This window comes from Lacerta agilis, chromosome 14 (assembly GCF_009819535.1).
Source record: "Lacerta agilis isolate rLacAgi1 chromosome 14, rLacAgi1.pri, whole genome shotgun sequence".
Classification (NCBI taxonomy): domain Eukaryota; kingdom Metazoa; phylum Chordata; class Lepidosauria; order Squamata; family Lacertidae; genus Lacerta; species Lacerta agilis.
The window spans coordinates 35,516,875-35,537,959 of record NC_046325.1 but is presented as its reverse complement, the minus strand read 5'-3'; the positions used below and the strand labels follow the sequence as shown (position 1 = coordinate 35,537,959).

At 47.1% G+C, this 21,085-nt stretch overlaps 1 protein-coding gene across 11 annotated transcripts in view; it reads right to left on the bottom strand.

Moving 5' to 3' along the window:
• Positions 1–21,085, bottom strand: part of PPFIA3 (PTPRF interacting protein alpha 3) — a 54,773-nt gene that overhangs the window by 21,538 nt on the left and 12,150 nt on the right. For all 11 annotated transcript variants that reach the window (XM_033169080.1, XM_033169083.1, XM_033169079.1 and 8 more), the window contains exons 2-11: positions 18,465–18,784; positions 9,303–9,404; positions 6,860–7,024; positions 5,730–5,804; positions 4,816–4,896; positions 4,419–4,631; positions 2,392–2,538; positions 1,806–1,940; positions 1,579–1,662; positions 477–608 (exon numbers count right to left, since the gene is read on the bottom strand). In XM_033169080.1, the coding sequence (XP_033024971.1) occupies positions 477–608; positions 1,579–1,662; positions 1,806–1,940; positions 2,392–2,538; positions 4,419–4,631; positions 4,816–4,896; positions 5,730–5,804; positions 6,860–7,024; positions 9,303–9,404; positions 18,465–18,701 (1,371 nt within the window). In that variant the 5' untranslated portion in view covers positions 18,702–18,784. The remainder of the gene's footprint in view (positions 1–476; positions 609–1,578; positions 1,663–1,805; positions 1,941–2,391; positions 2,539–4,418; positions 4,632–4,815; positions 4,897–5,729; positions 5,805–6,859; positions 7,025–9,302; positions 9,405–18,464; positions 18,785–21,085) is intronic.

The window sequence follows — 21,085 nt, the reverse complement described above, 5'->3', positions numbered from 1 at the left end:
CATGTGGTCAGCATGACTAAACTGCTTCTGGCACAACGGAACTCCGTGAGGGAAATCAGAGCGCACGGAAAGGCCGTTTACCTTCCTGCCGCAGCAGTACCTATTTATCTACTTGCCAGTGAACTGTATTTCAGAAAACCAACATGGCTGCCATAGCTGTGGTTGCTGAGGGAACATGAATAGGGCTGGCTGGCTGTTGGCCTTTCACCTGGTCAAATTGTTAGGGCAAGGCTTCAGATAGTACCACCTTTCAAGACCTCAAGGGGTTCGAACAGGTGAAGTCTGTGCTCCAGAGACACCTTATCTTCTTGCCTTCCGGAGGGCCAATCCTTATCTCCCCGCCACATTTCCTGGCTCTGACAGTTCCTCCCTTTGATTTCCACCCACCTGTTGAGCACAGGGACAGCAGACACATGGCTGCTCCAGCTCTCCCCAAACCACGTTCCTACCTCTCACCACAAGCCCATAAACCCTACCTTCTCCTCCAGGGCCCCCATCCGTTCCTTGAGGTGCAACTGGAGACGTTCGTTGGATTCCGAGAGCAGCTTGTCTACAGTTTCCGAGAGGCGTTTGTTGTGTTCGTCGTTCATTTTCTCCCTTTGGCGTGCCTGTTTGTTTGTTTGTTTTTAACAAAGGAGGCAGCAGACATTGGAGACAGTGCAACAACCCCTGCCTCCGTCTTTCTCACTCACCTCCCAGAAACCTTCACCTCTGATTCCACCTCTCACTGTCTTGCCTTGCTCACATCCAACAGCCCCCTCTTCCTTACTTGTTTTTACAATGTTTTATTGCCTCTGTATCCACAAAAGCTCTCTAAAATTGGATTCCAGGAAGCTGTCTTATACTGAGTCAGACCACTGGTCCATCTAGTTTGGTGTTGTCTACACTGTGTGGCACCAGCCCTCCAGCATTTTAGGTAGGGGCTTTTTCCAGCCCTACCTGGAGATGCCGGGGGTTGCACCTCGGCAGGGGCGCCAATTTGAACAAAATATTGGGGGGCCCAACCCTGCCGGAAGGTTGCTGGAAGGAGGGAGGGAGGCAGGCCGGAGCCAGGTGAGCGTAGCCCAGAGTGAGGGCCCCCAGCCTGGCAGAGGCTGTACTGCTTTCCTCCGTCCCTTGCCCAGCACTTCTGAAGCCCAGGCAGCTGGGCTCCGGGCATGGGAGTTAACGTTGCCTGGGCTGGGGATGGCGCTGAGAGGCTGAGCCAGGGGACTCACCGGGGAACGATGGCAGACACAAGCCCAATCCCTTCTGTGATGGGGCCCCGTAGGGTGAAGGGTTCTGGCTAAGGCCATCAGAGGGGAGGAGAGGAGGGAGCACACCCTGGGAGAAAGGGAGTCAGGTGATGATCGGGCAGTTTACCTGCACTCTTATGCGGTGGTGACAGAGAAGGAGGCTGGGGCATCCCATCACAGTCAATTGGGGAGGGGGGCTGAAGGGGGCTGGGCCCCTTCGAGTTGGTGCCTATGCACCTGGGCTGTTTTGCACACAGAGCAACATGTTCCACCAATGAGCTACTGTATAGTCTTTCTTCCAGTTCCTGGTACCCCACCTTCCCATCAAACTCCATGGCCTCACCCGTTGGAGCTCCTGGTTTTTCTCCTCCAGCTGGGCCTCAAGCTGACGCAGGCGCTCCTCAAAATTCCCGTGGCGCTCCTCTGCCTAAAGAAGAGAGTGAAGGGGAGTGTTAAGCCATGGCTCCCATTTGATCCCTTTTTCCTGATTCCAGCAGGTGTGCCTCATTGGCCACTTCCTCCACCAGCCATGTGGCGCGCTGGCCCACTTCCTCCCTGTCGCGCAAGTACCTTGTTGAGGGCTGCCACTCGCTGGGCCAGCTGGGCCTCTATCTCAGGTAAGGTCTCGGCCTTCTGGAGGGTCTGCTGGAGCTTCTGCTTGGCATCCTCCAGCCAGTCTTGTAGCTGCCTGTTCTTCTCTTCACTCTGCGCAGGGTAAAAGGTTACGTCCAATGGCCTAGTCAATGAATGACTTCCAGGCAGTGACCCCAAACAAACTGTGATGCTTTGGACAAGGGAAGGGCAGGGAGAGAACCAGGGAATCTGGGTGCATTATGCACCAGGGGGAAAACTCAAGCCAGCCTCAGACGCCTGTGCAGCTATGGAAGGTGATAAAACAGCCCGAAAATGAGATTTTCCAAGTCCACCAAAGGTGGGCTAGAGGAGGAAGCTGTAATGAATCTCCATAATTTGGAACCGCATACACCAGCAAGGACTCGCTGGAAAGAGATAGGGGCAACTTCACAACCACCTGCATGCATAGGAAGAGTAGAGAGAGGATGCCTGGGACAACCAGGTTTAAGGAGGGAGGTGCTGGGAACAGCCAAGTTTACTCAGCCAGGAGAGGACACAGAGAGACAGGAAGTAAGGGACTCACTTGTCTGTACAGGGATTCCTTACTGGCCAACTCGTTCTCCAGCTTGTCGTTGACATCGTGGAGAGAGGTCGCCTCCCTCTGAGCACTCAGGTAGCGTTTCTCCAGAGTAGTGATCCGCTCTTCCATGTCCTCCCGCTGGGCTAGAGCCTGTCACCCCCCACCAGACAAGAGAAGGGAATGATGGAGAAGTCACACTGGGAACTCCCACACATCTCCTTTAGTTGCCAGTTGTGGAAGAAATGAAGGCTCTTGGTGCCTTGCATGCACTAAATAACATGTGGGGATCTCTCTCTCTCTCTCTCTCTCTCTCTCTCTCTCTCTCTCTGTGTGTGTGTGTGTGTATTGTCTACTTGAGGGAGCAGCAGTTTGCTGCATTCCTTTGTTAACCCCACCCAGCAATCTTATTTCTGGAAGCTGGAGGTTTTAGTGTAGGGATGGGGAATCTTTGGCTTCCCAGAAGTTACTGGGGTACATCTCCCATCATTCCTGGCCATCAGCCATGCTAGCAGGGGCTGATGGGAGTTGGAGTCCCACAACATCTGCAAGGCCATAGGTTCCTCATCTCTGCTTTAGTGAAACATAGGTTTTAGTAGCTTTGAGAGGGAGTACTTATTCGCTTTCCCTACACTGTTCATAATTTCACCGACTTCTGCATTCCCCACCTTTGTGGTCTTTTTTTTTCTTCTAAATCAAAAAGTCCAGATCTGTGAAGCAAGGGATGACCAAACCTTGTGCTCTTAGGAGTCTGCCCTGTTTATTTAGGCAGTGGTTTGGGGTCCAGAGTTGTATTCTGCTGCAAAAACAGATCCCCCTCTGTGATTTTCCCTGATCTTGTTACTGTTGTTTTTAAGCTGCCATGACAAGCTCCTCTTTCAGTGGTATTGGGGGCAAAACAGTGGGCAATGTGAAATGCTCCCCCACCCCCCATTCCAATTCACTAGTTGACAACAGGGTGGCAAATTGAAAGAGGGAATTCTGAGCCAGTAGCTCCCAGAAAAAGGACTTTTTAAGTAATAGCATGCAAGTTGGGCACTGGCTTCCCCAGAAAGGCTTGCCTGGCCCCTAAGTTGTGGCATTTTTTGGCACTGGGTGAAGACTTTTCTTATCTTCTCCGGCTTGACGCTTTTAAAATCACATTGTAGAGCTTTCAGACCTTGGACATCACTTTCCCCACTCTTTCACTGAACTTATTGTGTTGGACCTCAGAGTCTGGGCTGAATGATGGGGGTGGAGATGCTCCTTCAGGTATACTGGGCCGAGGCTGGTTAGGGTTTTAAAGGTCAGCACCAACACTTTGAATTGTGCCCAGACATGTACTGGGAGCCAATGTAGGTCTTTCAGGACCGGTGTTATATGGCCTCGGCGGCCACTCCCAGTCAGCAGTCTAGCTGCCACATTCTGGATTACTTGTAGTTTCCGGGTCACCTTCAAAGGTAGCCCCACGTAGAGCGCATTGCAGTAGTCCAAGCAGGAGATAACTAGAGCATACACCACTCTGGCGAGACAGTCCGCGGGCTGGCAGGGTCTCAGCCTGCGTATCAGATGGAGCTGGTAGACAGCTTCCCTGAACACAGAATTAACCTGCACCTCCATAGACAGCTGTGAGTCCAAAATGACTCCCAGGCTGCGCACCTGGCCCTTCAGAGGCACACAGTTACCCCATTCAGGACCAGGGAGTCCTCCACACCTGCCCGCCCCCCTGTGAGTTACAATGGCTATTCCCCCCAATTAGGGTGGTTTTTAGATAATCAACAATACATTCTGAGCGGTGTTGTAGTGGTTAGAGTGCTGGACTAGGACCTGGGAGAGCAGGGTTCAAATCCCACCCACTCAGCCATGAAGCTCACCTTGGGCCAGTCACCATCTCTTAGCCTAACCTACCTCACAGGGTTGTTGTGAGGATGAAATGGGGAGGAGGAGAACCATGTAAACCACTTTTGAGATCCTTGGAAGATAGCCGGTATATAAATGTAATTTAATAATTATTATAATAATATGTATGGAGTGTTCCAGCTGCAGCCGTCTACCTCCTTGAGGTCCCGTTGCAGCTTGGCGTTGATCTCTTCAGACTTGATGAGGTCCCGCTGGGCTGTAGCCAGCTCTTCCTCCAGCTCTGCCATCTGCCGGCAAAGCATGGTCAGTCGCTCCTTCAGCTGAGAGAGCTCTCCTCGCTGGCGCTCCAACACCTCCTCTAGCTCGGATTCCCGGCCACCGCGCCCCAACTCCAGGGATCCATTGGCCTGAGAAACAGAAGGAAGGGAAAGGGATTATAATATGGCATGCCACAAACACTGTCCCTGCTGACCTCACTGAAACAAGCAAGCATCTATATCCACCACCCACAGGCAAACAAACCCCTCACACAAGAGAAGAGCTGGCGATAGCCCATGCGCTTTGCCCATATTTCCCTTCCGCACCACTTACACAAATCTGGGAGTCTCCCTCTTTGCTGGGGTCGTCCAGGCCAGATCGGCGTCGGGCAAGCTGCTCTCGAAGGGAAAGAGACTGCAGACAGAAAGAGGAGGAAGAAAAGGAAGGAGAAAAACAAGAAGATGCACTAGTGTTTAAAATGAAAAATAAAAAGCCGTTTTTATTTTATACGACTATTTATGTATGCGACGACAGCAGCGCGGATACTACTGGCCCACAGATGGAAAGACGACAAAGTTCCGACCAGAGGCGAATAGCTGATGAAGATGATGGACTACGCCGAAATGGCAAAATTGACCAGGAAAATCAGAAACCAGGAAGAGAAGAACTTTAAGAATGAATGGGAAAAATTTATAATGTATTTAAGCCACAAGGACTCTCCAGCTCTCTCCCATCATTTTCGGGTTTGAATTTAGGTATTTCCTGGCACTGTGCATATATGCGATTGCGCTCGAGTAGAATGCATGTAAATGGGGGGTGGGGAATGCCTGCATCTACTTTGGACCTCCATCAGCATTTGTAGAGAGTCTGCGTGCAAGTCAGTAAAGGACCATCAGGTATGAGAGGCAGGGCCTGCTTGGTGGTGGTGCCTGAACAGCAGGACTCTCTTCCAAGACAGACTCGCCTATCTCCTTCATGAATGAGGCAAGGAATTTTGTTCCAAGACCAATCCCCCACATCGACTTGCAAGTTGCATCCAGTTATACCCCCTCCCTGCTTATCTCTGGAGGCTGCCGTGTCAGTTACACACACCAGCATCCACAAACCCACGGTACCCTTGTGGGGAATCTCAACTCGCCAACCTCTGGGAATCGCCGGCTGAGTCTGGTTCACGGTAGTGCCTGAGGGTCACAGCACACATCTCAACCAACCTCCCGCTGCAGGCGGGAGCAGAATCTCCTTCCTACCTCCTGATTGGACATCTCCAGCTCCTCCTCCAATACTGCAACCCGCTCTAAGGCCACTCGCAGCCGTTCTCGAACCTGCCGTGCACCAGAGAGAGAGTCCAAGAGGCGTTAGTCAGGCAGGAGAGAAACAGCCAATTTCCTTTAACCCCAAAGTCCCTGCCTCCCCCAGTATGCAAGTCTGCTAACCCTCCACCCATGGCATTTTCACACCTTTGGCAACAGACCAGATTTCCCCCTAACTACGTAATGCTTCCCCCATGGTCTCGTGCTGGCTCCTGCACATTGTTCAAGCCAGCAGAAATAGTGGCTGGCAGCAGAATAGCTGCAGTTATGATTTAAATATGTCACAAGTGACACTTCCCCTAAAGCAGGGATGGGGAAGCCTTGCCACTGCTGTTCAAATACAACTCCCATCATTCCTGGCTATTGGGTCATGCTGGCTGGGGCTGATGGGAGTTGAAGTCCAACAGCATCAGCAGGCCGCAGGTACCCAGTGTTCAAAATGAGCCAGGTGCCAAGCACATTTTGCACCTGGCTTTCGACCACCTGCAACCAAGTGAAGATGCCTGGGCACCGGGATGGCGGCTGACATCTCCACCATCAGGGGATCATTGGATCTGGTCTGTTTTCACACACTAACACCCCATCCTGTGGAATTCTATCCATTATATTTTATCTGTACAATCGGAAGGAATTTCTGGAACCAAATTGTTTTTTCTGTGCAGCCTGAGCAGGAGCAGTGGCTATTAAGGAAGAGAAGTCGGAATAGGCCAGTATATATGTGGACTTTCCCAGAATCAAGTGACTTTTCTTCTTTAAGTTCTCAAAGCTCTTAACCTAGCTCAAGGTTGTCGTCTGATCTAGCCAGATGTTTAACTGAGAATCCAATCACAGTCAGTCCATCGTTTGAAAAGCAAGACTTTAGAGCCGTTTTACCCCAAAATGGCAACTTGACCTTATGTTTTGGCAACTGCAACCTTGGTTTAAGGAGCCATTGTTGACACCTGGCTTATATATCTGAGTTTCTAACACTGCAGGTACCCAAGCTTGGCACCTGGGACAAATTCCGAGAACACCCCCACCAGCCCAGCTCCACTGCCTTGTCAAGAGTTGCTCTGCCCTCTCTTCACCTTCTCATCCAGGGCCTTGTGATGCTCAAAGAGAGACTTGAGGGCCTTCAGCACTTCCACCTCGCTGGAGACACCAGCCGGCGACTGGGCCTGCCGCTTCACCACCGTCATGCGGAGGGAGCGTTCGTGTCGCGATACAAGGCATTCCAGGTGTTCTAGCAGCAACTAGGGAGAAGAGACAGACAGACATAGCGTTGCTTGAGGATTGATGGAGATATAGTGAGGCTGCAGGTACATAGCTAGGGATGGACAGGGACACAAATCTCAACAGCCACAGATTGTAACGCAGATCCTTCTCTGCTTTTCTAAAATGGCCTCGTCTGCCAAATGGCCACTTTTGTGCCAAACAGGGGTGCAGGGAGTGAGTTCTCAACAAGCAGAGATGGGGAGAAGCAGTCTTGCTATCAGCGAAAATAATAACAGAAGGGGGAATGAAAGAGCGCTCCTACCCTAATGGGGGGAGGGAGAACCAGACCTTGCAGAGAGAGAGAGAGAGAGAGAGAGAGAGAGCGAGAGAGAGAGAGAGCACCCCATAAGGAACATAAAAATAACAGGCCTCTAATTTAATGTAACAGACCAAAAAACAACAACCCCAGAATGCTTAGTACACAAATTATGAATCTGTCAGAACATTCAATAAGCAGTGACAAACACTCAAGTGTGCTGTGAAAACCAATCTGAATGTGACTGCACACATGATCCAAGTTCATTAAACACAAATGCATCACAGAAGAAGCAAACAAAAGAATACGCAGCTGGAAGAAGGTTGCAACTGGAAATTGCGACAAACTTCACATGCTCCAATTACAGAGGTAACTTAAAAATTCTCATAGGCAAACCAGAACTCAAGAGTAGTGAATCAGGGGAACACTAAGGGACCAGAACAATGAAAATCTTCTCAAAGCAGTGCCCTTCAAAGTAAGTGCAAGAAAACCTATTTTGCTTGTCCCTTTGAATGAATCAGAGAGATCAAGCAATCACCTATGGTCAGGTTCTGACTGACAATATGGCCTGACTAACACTCAGCCACAGTTTAGTCAACTATGGTTTATTAAACAATGGCTTAGTGTTATGAGTGAGCCCTGCCTAGTAGCTTAACTGAAACCATGGTTTACAGTTGGCTTATGAAACTTGATTCAATACAATACAATACAATACAATACAACACAACACAACACAATACAAATACCTTTATTGGCATTACAAGTTAAGACATTTCAAATCACTGGGATAAATTTAAAAGGGACAGGAGTGAGGCTGTTGAGGGCCACAAGGCACTCAATTGTTCTCCTTCACCCTAGAGGGATGATTCATTAAGAACCCTTTTGGGTAAGATGGAGATTAAAAAGGAAGCCACTGAGGCAGCAACATTCTCGTCCCTATCCACGGCTAGGAGGAACCTCATTTGGCTTTCTCTCAGAGCCATGGGTCACAGGTCCAACATCTTGCTCAGCATCTGTTTGCAGAGTCTGCTGTGCAAAGGGCAGTCCAAAAGAATATGGCCCAGTGAATCTGGTACTCCCTGATTGCAGGCACACAGGAGGGCTTGATAAGGAATTTGCGAGTATCTAGCTGTGGTGACTGTGGAGGGGAAAGCATTTAGTCTTGCGAGCATAAAACCTCTTCGTTGGGAAGGAAGTAGTAGGTATTTTAGGTAATTCATTTAAACTGTGTTTAGGAAGATCCCAAAATTGTAGGCAGCCCTACGTTGCATGTGAACTCACCGGACTGCAAAGGCACAAGGCAAGAGAAGCTGGAAATCAAAACAAGCTTCGAATAAACAAGTCATTTTTTTGTTTGATCATCGTGGGACAACTCATGCTTAACTCATCCCTTACATGTTATCTGTGAACCAAGCCTATGCACAGGTGGATCTACTGTAAAGTACCTTTATGGTTTCATTAGCAGCTTCCTTAGAATGATTTCTTCCCTAGTAAGCTTTCCACAGCTTTGCTGCAGAAGAAGAACTTACCAGTGAGGGGTGGTGGCGGAAGTACTGTACTAGGCTCCACTCAATTAAAGTTGCCTGGTTGGCCTTGAAAACAGGCCAGGTAAGTGAAATTGGTAAATCCACAGCACACTTATTCCTATTCCATCTGAGTTTTGGGCCCAAGCCTTCTGTTTCCTGCTGCAGCAAACAGTTGAGCAGGAGATACCTCATCTCTACATTTCTACAGCCATCTGTCCAAAAAGGATGCTTAACTGTTGCCCAAACATCAAGATCCCACCATCCTCCCACGTCCACCTCTTAAAAATCTCACATGGACCAGTCTTCCCCAACCTGGTACCCTCTGGATGTTTTGGGGTGAGGCAAATGGGAGTTGTATATCAAAATGTCTGGGTATGGCCAGGTTGGGGGCTCTGTAATATGAACACACAAAATGCGACACTGTCAGGCAAGTTCTGGATGTCAAAGCAAAGTTGAGAGCCTTCCCCAGCTCACCCGTGTGTTGTTCCGTTCTGCCTTCAGCTCCGAGATCTCCTCCTCTCGCTCTGACAGCTGTTCCCGGCATAAGTTCAGCTCCTTGGTAAGCGCTGCAAATTCCTGGTGGGGAGAACAAGTGGTTGTGAGGTGGAGAGACAATGGGAGGAGAATGTAAGGTTCTCTGGCCTCTATTTGCTGCATTAATCTGGAGTGTGGCTTCCCCCTTTCTTCCTTTAAAGCATTCTGAGAACACTGGCACCACTGGAATTTCCATTTTGGACAATTACGGTATACTGTTCAACCGCTAGATGGAGCCAGCCATATGGACCAAGTACTGCGTGCCATATCAAAGCTCAGACTTGGCAACTTTACCTGAAAGCAGTGGTATTTATTAATATTTTCAGGGTCTCCTTTCAATCCCAGTAACACACCACACACTTCAAATTTGGTTGTTTTGCTTTAAATCTCTAAGGCTGAAACAGATGTGACACAGGAGATTCAAGTACCGGCCTTCTCATGTTTTTTTAAAAACTTAACAGCCAGTGGAGGAGAATGAAAAGACAAGAGGACAAGTCAGATTAGGGCAGTGGTGAGGTGGTGGGTAAGACAGCCCCTCCAAGTGTCCCTATTTTCCAGAGACGGTCACAGATTTTCGGAAGCCATCCCGGTTTCTGATTTGATTCTGGAGTGTTCCACTTTTCCTTATGACGTCCCTATTTTCATTGGAGAAATGTTGTAGGGTATGGAATAGGACACCCCTATTTTCATCTGAGAAATGTTGGAGAGTGTGGAATAGCACAGGCATAGGCAAACATGGCCCTCCAGATGTTTTGAGACTACAATTCCCATCATCCCTGACCACTGGTCCTGTTAGCTATGGATGACAGGAGTTGTAGTCCCAAAACAGCTGGAGGGCCGAGTTTGCCTATGCCTGGAATAGGATGCCACTATTTTCATCAAAGAAATGTTGGAGGGCAAGGGAAGGTGATATTTAACCATTTCCCAGTTGACAGAGGGCAGGTGAGAACCCCTAAATAAACTAATAAATGAGGACAGAGACAAAGTGCTAGTCTACCCTGTCCCAAACTGAGGCAGAAATATTGCCATCAAAGCTGGGCTATCATCTCCTATTGGGCCATCTTCATAAAATTAGTTATCCAGTCCAATCCACTGGTCTAACACAAGGCATCACTATCCCTAACCCCACAATACACCCTTCTAACACCTCCAACGTTTTCCTTTAAATCCCCCAGGACAGTGAATCTTCATACTACCTAGGCAGCTCCTTGCTTGCACTGCTGAAAACCTTAAGGTGTGTGTACAAATATACCTTAAAGTGAGACTCTCTCCATCCTCACTTCATCTCCACAAACAAAATCTGGGGAATAGGTTAGGACTGAGAGACAGCGGCTGGACCAAGGTCACCCAGAGAGCTTCATGGCTGAGTGGAGATTAGAACCCTGGTCTCCCAGGTCCCCATCCGACACTAACCACTAGGCCACCCTGGCTCTTTGTGCAAAACAGATTTCTACTTCAAACATCCAGAGCTAGTTTTACCGGAGCTTGATTGTGTTAATCTTTTCTAGCCTTCCTGACTCCACTGTTTAACCACACGGGCATCCTCCCAGGCTTGCTTGTACCTCTTCTAATCCACATATGCATTCTGAGGCTCTGTTACAGCGGTTTTAAATTGCCTCCAAGCTTCCTGAAGAGATATGAGCCTCCTAATTGCAGTTCCAGTTCCCTTTAACCAATTCCCTCTCTTGATAAAAATTTCTCCTTTCGAAATTAAGTGACTGTTGGGACACTCTGGGCAATTTCCCACTCCCCTGCGTTCAATTTTATAGCATTGTGGTCACCAAGCAATTCAACAACACTTGCGACTCGTGCTAGACCTGACACCACCAAGACTCAATCATTGCCCCTTCTCTTGTCTGCTTCATGACTAACTGTTCCAAAATACAATAACTCGTTGTATCTAGAAATAGTCTTTTGTCACTATGTGAATTTACATTTATCCAGTCAATTTGAGGGTAGCTGGAAGTCATCCATTATCACACTTCAGCTGTCTCCCTGATATTCTTACTTCATCTGAGAAACAATGCTCCTGTTTTTTTGAGTCCAGTGAGTCCTTTGTAAAAAAAACCCACACACTAGACTGACTTAGATTCAGTTCACATAACTATCTATTATAGGTAACATTTGCTTCTGTTGTTCTCTGGTTGGCATCCTTGATGAATCACTTAAAGGAGGGATGGAGAACCTGTGGTCTTCAGGTGTCGTTGGACTCCAATACCCAACAACGCAAACCACCAAGCACGATGGGAGTTGTAGTTCAACAACACCTACAGGGCTGCAGGTCCCCCACCCCTGGCCTAACGTTTCAGAGGCCCTGTATAAAGAATGAATAAATACCTGCAGGATTGCTATAACTAATCTTCCTGCCTACTGTTCCTCGAAAACACAATAGTCCAGAGGTAATTTTATAGTATTCAACTATTTTATCTGTGCTGCAGAAAAAAACCACACCCAAATTCTGCACATGGAACGAGGGAAACATATGAAGATAATTAATGTGAAATATCTACCTATGCTGAAACAGCTATCTGAACACGCCCATCCGCAAAATAAAGTTAAGTGCTTTATACTTTCCTTTGTATTTTTAAATTATATACATTGATAAATATTGGGCTGTTTTTAAAAGCCCGCAAACTTGTGTTTTAAGTCATATCACCCCAGCTATCCAGATTTCCCCCCTAATGCTTCTCCCTGCCCTTTTCAGCTAGAACTGCCAATAAATACATTTTCAGGATCTTCTTTGCTTCTCTGAGATTTAGGACTTACTTTGAAGGCAGGCAAGGGAGGTGGGTGGGTGGGGGATAGGCAAGTAGACATTCTCTGAATTCTAATAGAGTCATTGGGTTCCATGCAGATTTTCAGGGCCCTTGGAGTTAATAAGGTCTTCCATTCCCTATGTAATCCTTAAATTAAGGTTCTGGGGACATTCGAAAAGTTCAGGCAGATGATTAGCCCATCCTAACTTATTATGTTTCTATTGCTATTTTACTGCTGGTCATCTCTGCTTCCCGATTTAGTTTCAAAGTGCCGAAGTAAATTGCAAATGTGTTCACTTTTGTAACGTACTGGTGATTTTATAACCTCCCATCATATCACCCCTCAGTCTTCTGACCTGAATAAAAAAGCCCCTCACTTATTATTATTATTTTTTAAAGAAAGAATAGGAGCAACATTTTCTTAATCGATTAACCTGGCTGCAATCCTATACAACAGGGGTGGCCAACTCCCAAGAGACTGCGATCTACTCACAGAGTTTAAAACTGGCAGTGATCTACCCCCTTTTGGGGGATTCAAGTCAAGGTAGTTGAGCTTTTTTTTTTAGGAAGGAAAGCCCTGCTTTGGGGGGTTCAGGTCGAAATTGTTGAGCTTCTTAGGGAGCAGGAAAGCCCTGTTTTTTAGGAGTTCAGGTCACAGTTGTTGAGCTTCTTTTCGGGAGGAGGAAAGCCACATTTTTGGGGGTGCAGGGCAAAAATGTTGAGTTTTTTTTAGGGGAGCCAAAGTTGTTGAGCTTCTTTGGGGGGAGCCAGTGATCTACCACAGATGTCCAGTGATCTACCGGTAGATCACAATCTACCTGTTGGACATGCCTGCTATACAACTTACCTGGGAGAAAATTCCATTGAATTCAATGGGACTTACTTCTGAGCAGAAATTCATCAGATCGCACTTCAAATATTTAGATGAGAGTCAATCGTTATATTACCAAAGCCTCAATACAGTGGTACCTCGGTTTGCGAACTTAATCCGTTCCAGAAGTCCGTTCTTAAACCAAAACCTATCTTAAACCGAGGCACGCTTTCCCTAATGAGGCCTCCTGCCGCCGGTGCCCTTCCACCGTTCGGATTCCGTTCTTAGACCAAGGTAAAGTTCTCAAACCAAGACACTATCTCCGGTTATGCGGAGTTTGTAAACCAAATCGTTCTTAAACCGGACTGTTCTTAAACCGAGGTACCACTGTACAGGTGTTTTTATAATATACTGAAGGAAGAGTGAGGTTACTAATTTTTATATAAGCAAAAGCTACTGCTCCTTCAGTATCTTCCTCTTCATTCCCTATTACACTTGTACCAGAACCAAGAATGGTTCTCAAATAAGTATACCCTTATTTCTTAGCTATGACCCCATACCCCAATGCTATGACCCTTTGCTATGACCCTATCCCCAATCCTACCCCAGTTGTCCTTTTGGATTAGTCAACCATGGCTTTTGTTGGCTAATCTAAAGTTTAGAATTCTAGCTAAATACCTTTTTTAAAAAGGTTCCAAAAATGCATGGACAAGTAATATGTACAGTGGTACTTTGGTTCTCAAACGCCTTGGTTCCCAAACACCGAAAACCTGGAAGTGTTCCAGTTTTCGAACGTTTTCCGAAAGCCGAACGTCCGATGTGGCTGTCAGCTATTGTTTCTGGGGAGCCTGCACCAATCAGAAGCTGCGCCTTGGTTTTCCAACATTTCGGAAGTCAAACGGACTTCCAGAACAGATTAAGTTTGGCGCTTTTGTTTTTGCTATTTGTTTGTTTGTTTGTTTGTTTGTTTTTGAGGCTTTTTCGATTAATTTGTTTTTGTGACTGTGTGGAAGCCAGTTCAGCTACTGATTGATTGACTGTGTGACTGTTGAAATGGATAAAAGCCCCCCCCCTCCAAACAATGACTATCATCAGTGCAGGTAAAGAAAAATAATAATTTGAATTTTTATCATCTACAATATTGTCTTATTTATTTTATAGCACAGTACATTTATTATTGCTTTCCTTTTATGGATCAATGGTCTTGTTAGTTAGTAAAATTCATGTTGAACTGCTGTTTTAGGGGTTGTTTTTAAAAGTCTGGAACGGATTAATCTGTTTAGCATTACTTTCTATGGGAAAGTGTGCCTTGGTTTGGAACGCTTTTGTTTTAGAATGGACTTCCGGAGCGGATTAAGTTTGAGAACCAAGGTACCACTGTATTAGTAGTGACATTGTTGTTACTATCTAATATTTGCCTGCGGCTGACAGAATCACATCTCTGCCATAGACGTACTGGCTGTGCATATGAGTGGAGGTTTTGGCTTTTAGCAGGTACTTACTACACAGAGAGCTGGACCATAAAGAAGGCTGATCGCCGTAGAATTGATGCTTTTGAATTATGGTGCTGGAGGAGACTCTTGAGAGTCCCGTGGACTGCAAGAAGATCAAACCTATCCATTCTCAAAGAAATCAGCCCTGAGTACTCACTAGAAGGACAGATCCTGAAGTTGAGGCTCCAGTACTTTGGCCACCTCATGAGAAGAGAAGAATCCCTAGAAAAGACCCTGATGTTGGGAAAGATTGAGGGCACAAGGAGAAGGGGACGACAGAGGATGAGATGGTTGGACAGTGTTCTTGAAGCTACTAACATGAGTTTGGCCAAACTGCGAGAGGCAGTGAAGGATAGGCGTGCCTGGCGTGCTCTGGTCCATGGGGTCACGAAGAGTCGGACACGACTGAACGACTGAACAACAATACTACACAAAATCCTAGAAAAATAATATACATTCCACACAATAAGAGGTAGTCAAGAGCACTTCTGTACTGTACTTCTCAGAATACGTCATCAATATCAGGGATGGGGAAATCTTTCTGTCCCAGGGGGTCAGATATTTATCTCCCCACCCCAACCCCATGAGCCAACTTTGACAGTGGGCGGGATAACCAACCTGTCATTTACCTGAACTCATAATGAAACCAGGCGATTGACAGGGAGTTATCTCACCAACCTGTCAAAGTTGGCCGACGAGGGTTGCAGGAGTAACCAAGCAGAATTGAATTCTCTGACCACCAGCTGATGGCCAGTGAACTCAGTCCTGCTTTCTGAGAAGACCATGCTAGCACATTCCCCGTGCAGAACTAGTTTGTGTAGCTATACTGAACAGGATTGACCTCTGCACGCATCAGTTGGGTAAATTGTTTTCTGCAGGCCTCGACTCAGCAAGCAGTCAATTCAGTCGTGTTTTTACCTGCACCACACTGGACATCACATAAGGAATCAGGTGTGAGGTTGATGGCCATGATTTGGGGGGAAAGCGCCTCATGGACCAAATGTGAATACCTGGTGGGCCAAATTTTGACCCCGGCCCAAAGACTCCCTATAACCTAACTGTGATTCATCCCTGATTTCCACCCATCCCTACCCCCTACTGCCTATGCTCCTAACAAGGCAAAACATGACTTTTCTGTGTTCCTTTACATCAGTTTCCCCTGGCACCCTGAAATAATAATAAGCAGCTACTTCTAAGATGGAACTACAGCACCTAAAAAGTCATCCAGGACTCTACCCAACCCCATCTCCTACATCTGTAGCTTACATCTGAGTTTCCAGAAGGCACCAGCATCGAAATCACATTAAAAAGTCAAACTTGCTACCTATGAGTAATGAGTTGGTGGTTTAACATCTGCGAGCAGGAACACCGAAGGGGTGTGGTGGTAGAAGGGAATTTAGCAAAAGAAAAAAAAGCTGCAGCTGCTGTAACCCTCCTACAGTTTCTTGTGTATGTCGTGTCTTTTAAGATTGTAGGCCTGAGGGCAGAGACTGTATTTTTATTCTTGGTGATCTGTAAGCCGCTCTTGGAGCCTTTTTTTTTTTTTTTTGGGCTGAAGAGTGGGTTCCTTAAATAAATGAATATAGCCCCATCTGCACTTTAGCGTAACGGTAATGATGCAGAATGAACAAGGCTGGATCCTTCATTGCTCCTCAGAACAAATCTATACACCTGAGGCAGGACTCAATCTGTCTGAACCATGAAGAATGTCCCAGACTCTCTCACGTCCAGGACACCCCCTTTCCAACACTACAACTATGCCTGGTGTGGGGAACCTATAGCCCTCTAGATCAGACCCAAAAAGCACGGCCAATGGCCAGGGATGATGGAAGTTGTAGTTCAGCAAGATCTGGAAGGTCAAAGGTTCCCCACACTTAAAACTATACCATTCCTTTCTGGGATGCAGAGTACAGGTGTGTGTGTCCCCCCACCCACGTAGGTGAGGGTAACGTTCTGGGGCCCCGCACACATAAGCGAAATCACATAAAGTGGGGAACATCCTCCAAAAAGCCTCTAAATGCCAATTTCCTCCTGCTCTCTCCCCACACTCTCTCCAATCCAGACCATAATATCTAGAGTTAAAGCTCTGAGGCTGGCTGGAGGACACGCGCCAATGCAACTGCTGTTGCTGCTGCGCTACCCTGCACATCAGCTGTTAGGCGGGGAGGCTGAGAATCCTAAATAGGTCTCTTCAGGGCTTCCTCCACCATCAATGACACTCTCTTCGGCCTCCGGGGAGTGTCTCCTCACAAGTCCAGAGGACTCTCCAGCTCTCCCCTGCAATTTCCTGGTGTGATTCTATCTATCTATCTATCTATCTATCTATCTATCTATTTTCCTGCTGCCGTGCATATATGCGGTCACACCTATAAGTGGCTGCTGATTTCCTGACTCAGTCTGCTTTCTGGCTTGCCCACGTGGGGTCAGCTGCTTGTGATTGCTATGGACTGAGAAATCTGCACCAGTGCTCAACTAACGGAGGACACTTAATGAAATTCATGAGCTAACCCTCCAATTCCCATCCTAAGGAAAAGTGGGACATTCTGGTATCAAATCAGAAACCAGGATGGCTTCTGTAAATCTGGGACTGTCCTTGGAAAATAGGGACACTTGGGAGGCTCTGCCAGTCCTCTGCTTCTGATATAGTGTCATCTCCCATTTTGCACACTTGTGGTTTGTCCAGTTCTAAAGCAAACCAAGTTATACAGAACCAAAAAAGAACAAAAACAGGAACTTCTGGGGTCACCACAGAAGAACTAAGAACCCTTCTAACCACCCCACTTGCAAATTAAACATTGGTGCACACTATTCAGTGAACATGGCCTCCTCTTGCTAAAGTTACACCAGAACAGCAGGCATTCCCCCTTGGAAGCCATGTCCTCAGCACAACCCATCTGCATGCCAGACCTTCGCAAGCCACATTCGCACCGTTCCTTTAAATTACTACAATGCCACGTTGAACAGTCACGGCTTCCCCCAAGGAATTATGGGAGCTGTAGTTTGTGAAGGGTGCTGAGAGCTGTTAGGAGACCCATATTACCCCCCCTCCCCAGAACTACAATTCCCAGAGTAACTTAACAATCAATTTCTCTTCACAGGCAACTCTGAGAACTTTAGCTCTGTAAGGGGAGCTGGGGTCTCCTAATAACTCTTCAGCACCAGCGTTCAAAATTAGCCAGGCCCATTTTATGATTGGCGCGGGTCCCATTTCAACCATGTGGAAATCTCTGGATGCCAGGTTGGTGAAACCTGGGGAAAGCAAAATGTCGCTCAGAGAAGGATCTGAAATATTTTCATTGTAGCTTTAATTACCATACTTTACTGTGTATAAGACTAGGTTATTTTCCTTAAAAATCATGCTAAAAAGTGGGGGGGGTCACCTTATACATGGGTAGTGCATAGGGTGGCCGTTTGATTGGTTGCTGTGGGCAATTGGCAGCTTCTACTGGCGAGGGGACAGATGGGAGGAGGATTTTGTGATTTGGTGTGGATGAGCGATTTTCGGTACTCCCCCCCCCCAAAAAAGCTCAACAATTCTGGGCAACCCTCCGTGCATCTTATACATGGGGGTGTCTTATAGATGGAAAAATACGGTAGTTTTCTCCTGGGATTTTTTTTTTGGGGGGGATGTTTTACTGTGTTGTAATCTGCTTTGAGATTTGTTCTTTAAAATATAAAGTGGTATGGAAATAACATATGCATACATACATACCATGGAGTGGGGAAACAGCACCTAGACATTCCATTGTAGTGACCTCAGTTTAGGTTTAAGGTGCCATTTGGAGATTAGATTATTTATCTGAGTTTCTAACACTGCTCAGCACTCTTAGCGGACTACAGCTCCCATAATTCCTTGGGGGAAGCCATGACTGTTCAAAGTGGTATCGTAGCGCTTTAAATGGATGGTGTGACCCTGGCCACAGCCAACAACGCTTTGAACTTCCAAACCAGTGACTCCTCTTCCCAGATCTCCCAGCAAGCCCAGCAGTCTCCCCCCGCTGTCCTTCACACACGCAAACACCCCCCCAAACCCATTCCTGACCTGCGGGAGGGCAATGTTGAGCTGGCGCTGCAGGGACTCCTTCTCGTGGCCCAGTTCGCGCAGCCGCAGCTGGGAGGTGGCCAGGCTTTCTTGCGTGTCGCGCAGGGTCTCCAGCAGCCGCTCGCGCTCATTCAGCATGTTGACCATGAGCTGCTCAAAGTTGGCGTCATCGGCCCCGTAGGCCGAGCCGCGGCGGTTGTCCTCGTTGATGGTCGGCATCACCTCGCACATCATCATGCCAAGTGGGGTGGGGAGGGCAGCCCCCGGGGGGGCTCCTCAGGGAAAGACTGGCGGCTCTCAGGGACGCTTAGCCCCAGATCCTGGAGAGAGAAAGAGAAAGAGAGGAGGAAAGTCCTTTAAAAAATCATTTTATTTGGATGCCACCTTTCCAAAGTCAAAACCACATAAGGCATCTTACAACATACACAAAAATTACAGTTACAGGTAGGTAGCCGTGTTGGTCTGCCGTAGTCGAAACAAAATAAAAAAAATCCTTCCAGTAGCATCTTAGAGACCAACTAAGTTTGTTATTGGTATGAGCTTTCGTGTTCATGCACACGAAAGCTCATACCAATAACAAACTTAGTTGGTCTCTAAGGTGCTACTGGAAGGAGTTTTTTTATTTTGTTACAAAAATTACAGAACTACAAATATAACAAAGGTAGTCATAAACAGTGTTCAGAATCTATCAAGTGCCGGGAATGTTTTGTGTTCCCGTTTCGAGCACGTGGAGCAAAATGTCTCTTAGAGAAGGATCTGAAATATTTTCCTAGGAGTTTTAGTTTTATTTTGGATTGTCTCCTTTGATGTTTTAATGTGCTGTAAACCACTTTGGAGATTTGTTTCATTAAACTATAAAGCAGTATGGAAATTGAATTGAATCAAATTTATAATAAATAAATCTCACTGGGGTGGGGGAACGCTACACAGACATTCCATTGTGGTGTCTGCAGCTTAGGTTTAAGGTCCCATTTGACAATTAAATTATATATATCTATCATTGGTCCTAAACCAACAAGCAAAACATCAAAAAGTACACAAACAATTTCCACATAAATCATAAAGGTAAAGGTAAAGGGACCCCTGACCATCAGGTCCAGTCGTGTCCGACTCTGGGGTTGCGGCGCTCATCTCGCTCTATAGGCCGAGGGAGCCGGCGTTTGTCCGCAGACAGCTTCCGGGTCATGTGGCCAGCATGACAAAGCTGCTTCTGGCTAACCAGAGCAGCACACGGAAACACCGTTTACCTTCCCGCTGGAGCGGTCCCTATTTATCTACTTGCACTTTTGATGTGCTTTCGAACTGCTAGGTGGGCAGGAGCTAGGACCGAACAACAGGAGCTCACTCCGTCGCAGGGATTCGAACCGCCGACCTTCTGATCGGCAAGCCCTAGACTCTGTGGTTTAACCCACAGCGCCACCTCCGCCAAATTGACATCATCGCCAACAACAGCAAAACCCTCCAAACAATACCCCTGACCTCTGGAATTCTATAGCTGAAAAGTAAGGAAATGTGTGTCTGGGAAACCAGAGTATTTCATGCCAAGATGTTTCAGAGCTAAAGGACACACTGTGCATGTCGAAGACCCCAAGTTCAGTTCCCGACATCTCCCAAGGTAGGTGATGGACGACACCCGAGAACCTGGACAGCACCTGTCAGTCTGAGAAGACGATACTCAATACTAGATAGAGAAACAGTCTGACCTAGCATACAGCAGCTTCCCATGTCCCAAGGCTCCATGAATTCCAGAAGTGGTGTGTTGTCTGGCTTTGGGAAGAGCAGGCTAATCTAAAAGCCGAGGGCTGGAACCGTGAAACTGGACCCACCTGAGTTTCAAGCACTCAGCTATATGGCAGGAGAAATATATGCTTATGAACATGGGACTACTGTGATCTCTAGCACAGAAGATCTGCACTGCCCTCGTGGGGAGGGGACAGGAAGGAGAGGCTGGGAGCCAGGAGTCTGGGAAACAGCCAACAAGATGACACACCGGCTAACTTATTATGAATGGAGATAATGGGAGACTGGAGATGTTACTATAGCAAGTGTGAGGTTCTTGTCGCCACCTCCCGAGCAAAAGCATTGGTTCTGGGGAGCAGCGCTGGGTTGGCCGGGGGGAAGGAAGAGCTTGCGATTTAACTCTGTGGGCGGATGGGGAGAGATCAAGTGTAATCACGGGGCAGGCATGAGGCTCAGCCGGTTGGGGAACTGGAGTTGCCAGAAAAGCAACCCTGCCCCACCCTAACATTTATTTTCTTTCCCATATGGGGCAACTAGTTCCCTAGAGCAGTGTTTTTCAACCTTTTTGGGGCAAAGGCACACTTGTTTCATGAAAAAAATCACGAGGCACACCACCATTAGAAAATGTTAAAAAATTTAACTCTGTGCCTATATTGATTATATATAAAGTAATTCTCTTGAATAGGAATCAAATAAACACAAAGAAAGTATTTTATAATTCTTGGACTTAAGAGCAGGGGTCCCCAAACTAAGACCCGGGGGTCGGATGTGGCCCAATCACCTTCTAAATGCTGCCCGCGGATGGTCCAGGAATCAGCGTGTTTTTACAGAATTGGAACCTGTCCTTTTATTTAAAATGCATCTCTGGGTTATTTGTGGGA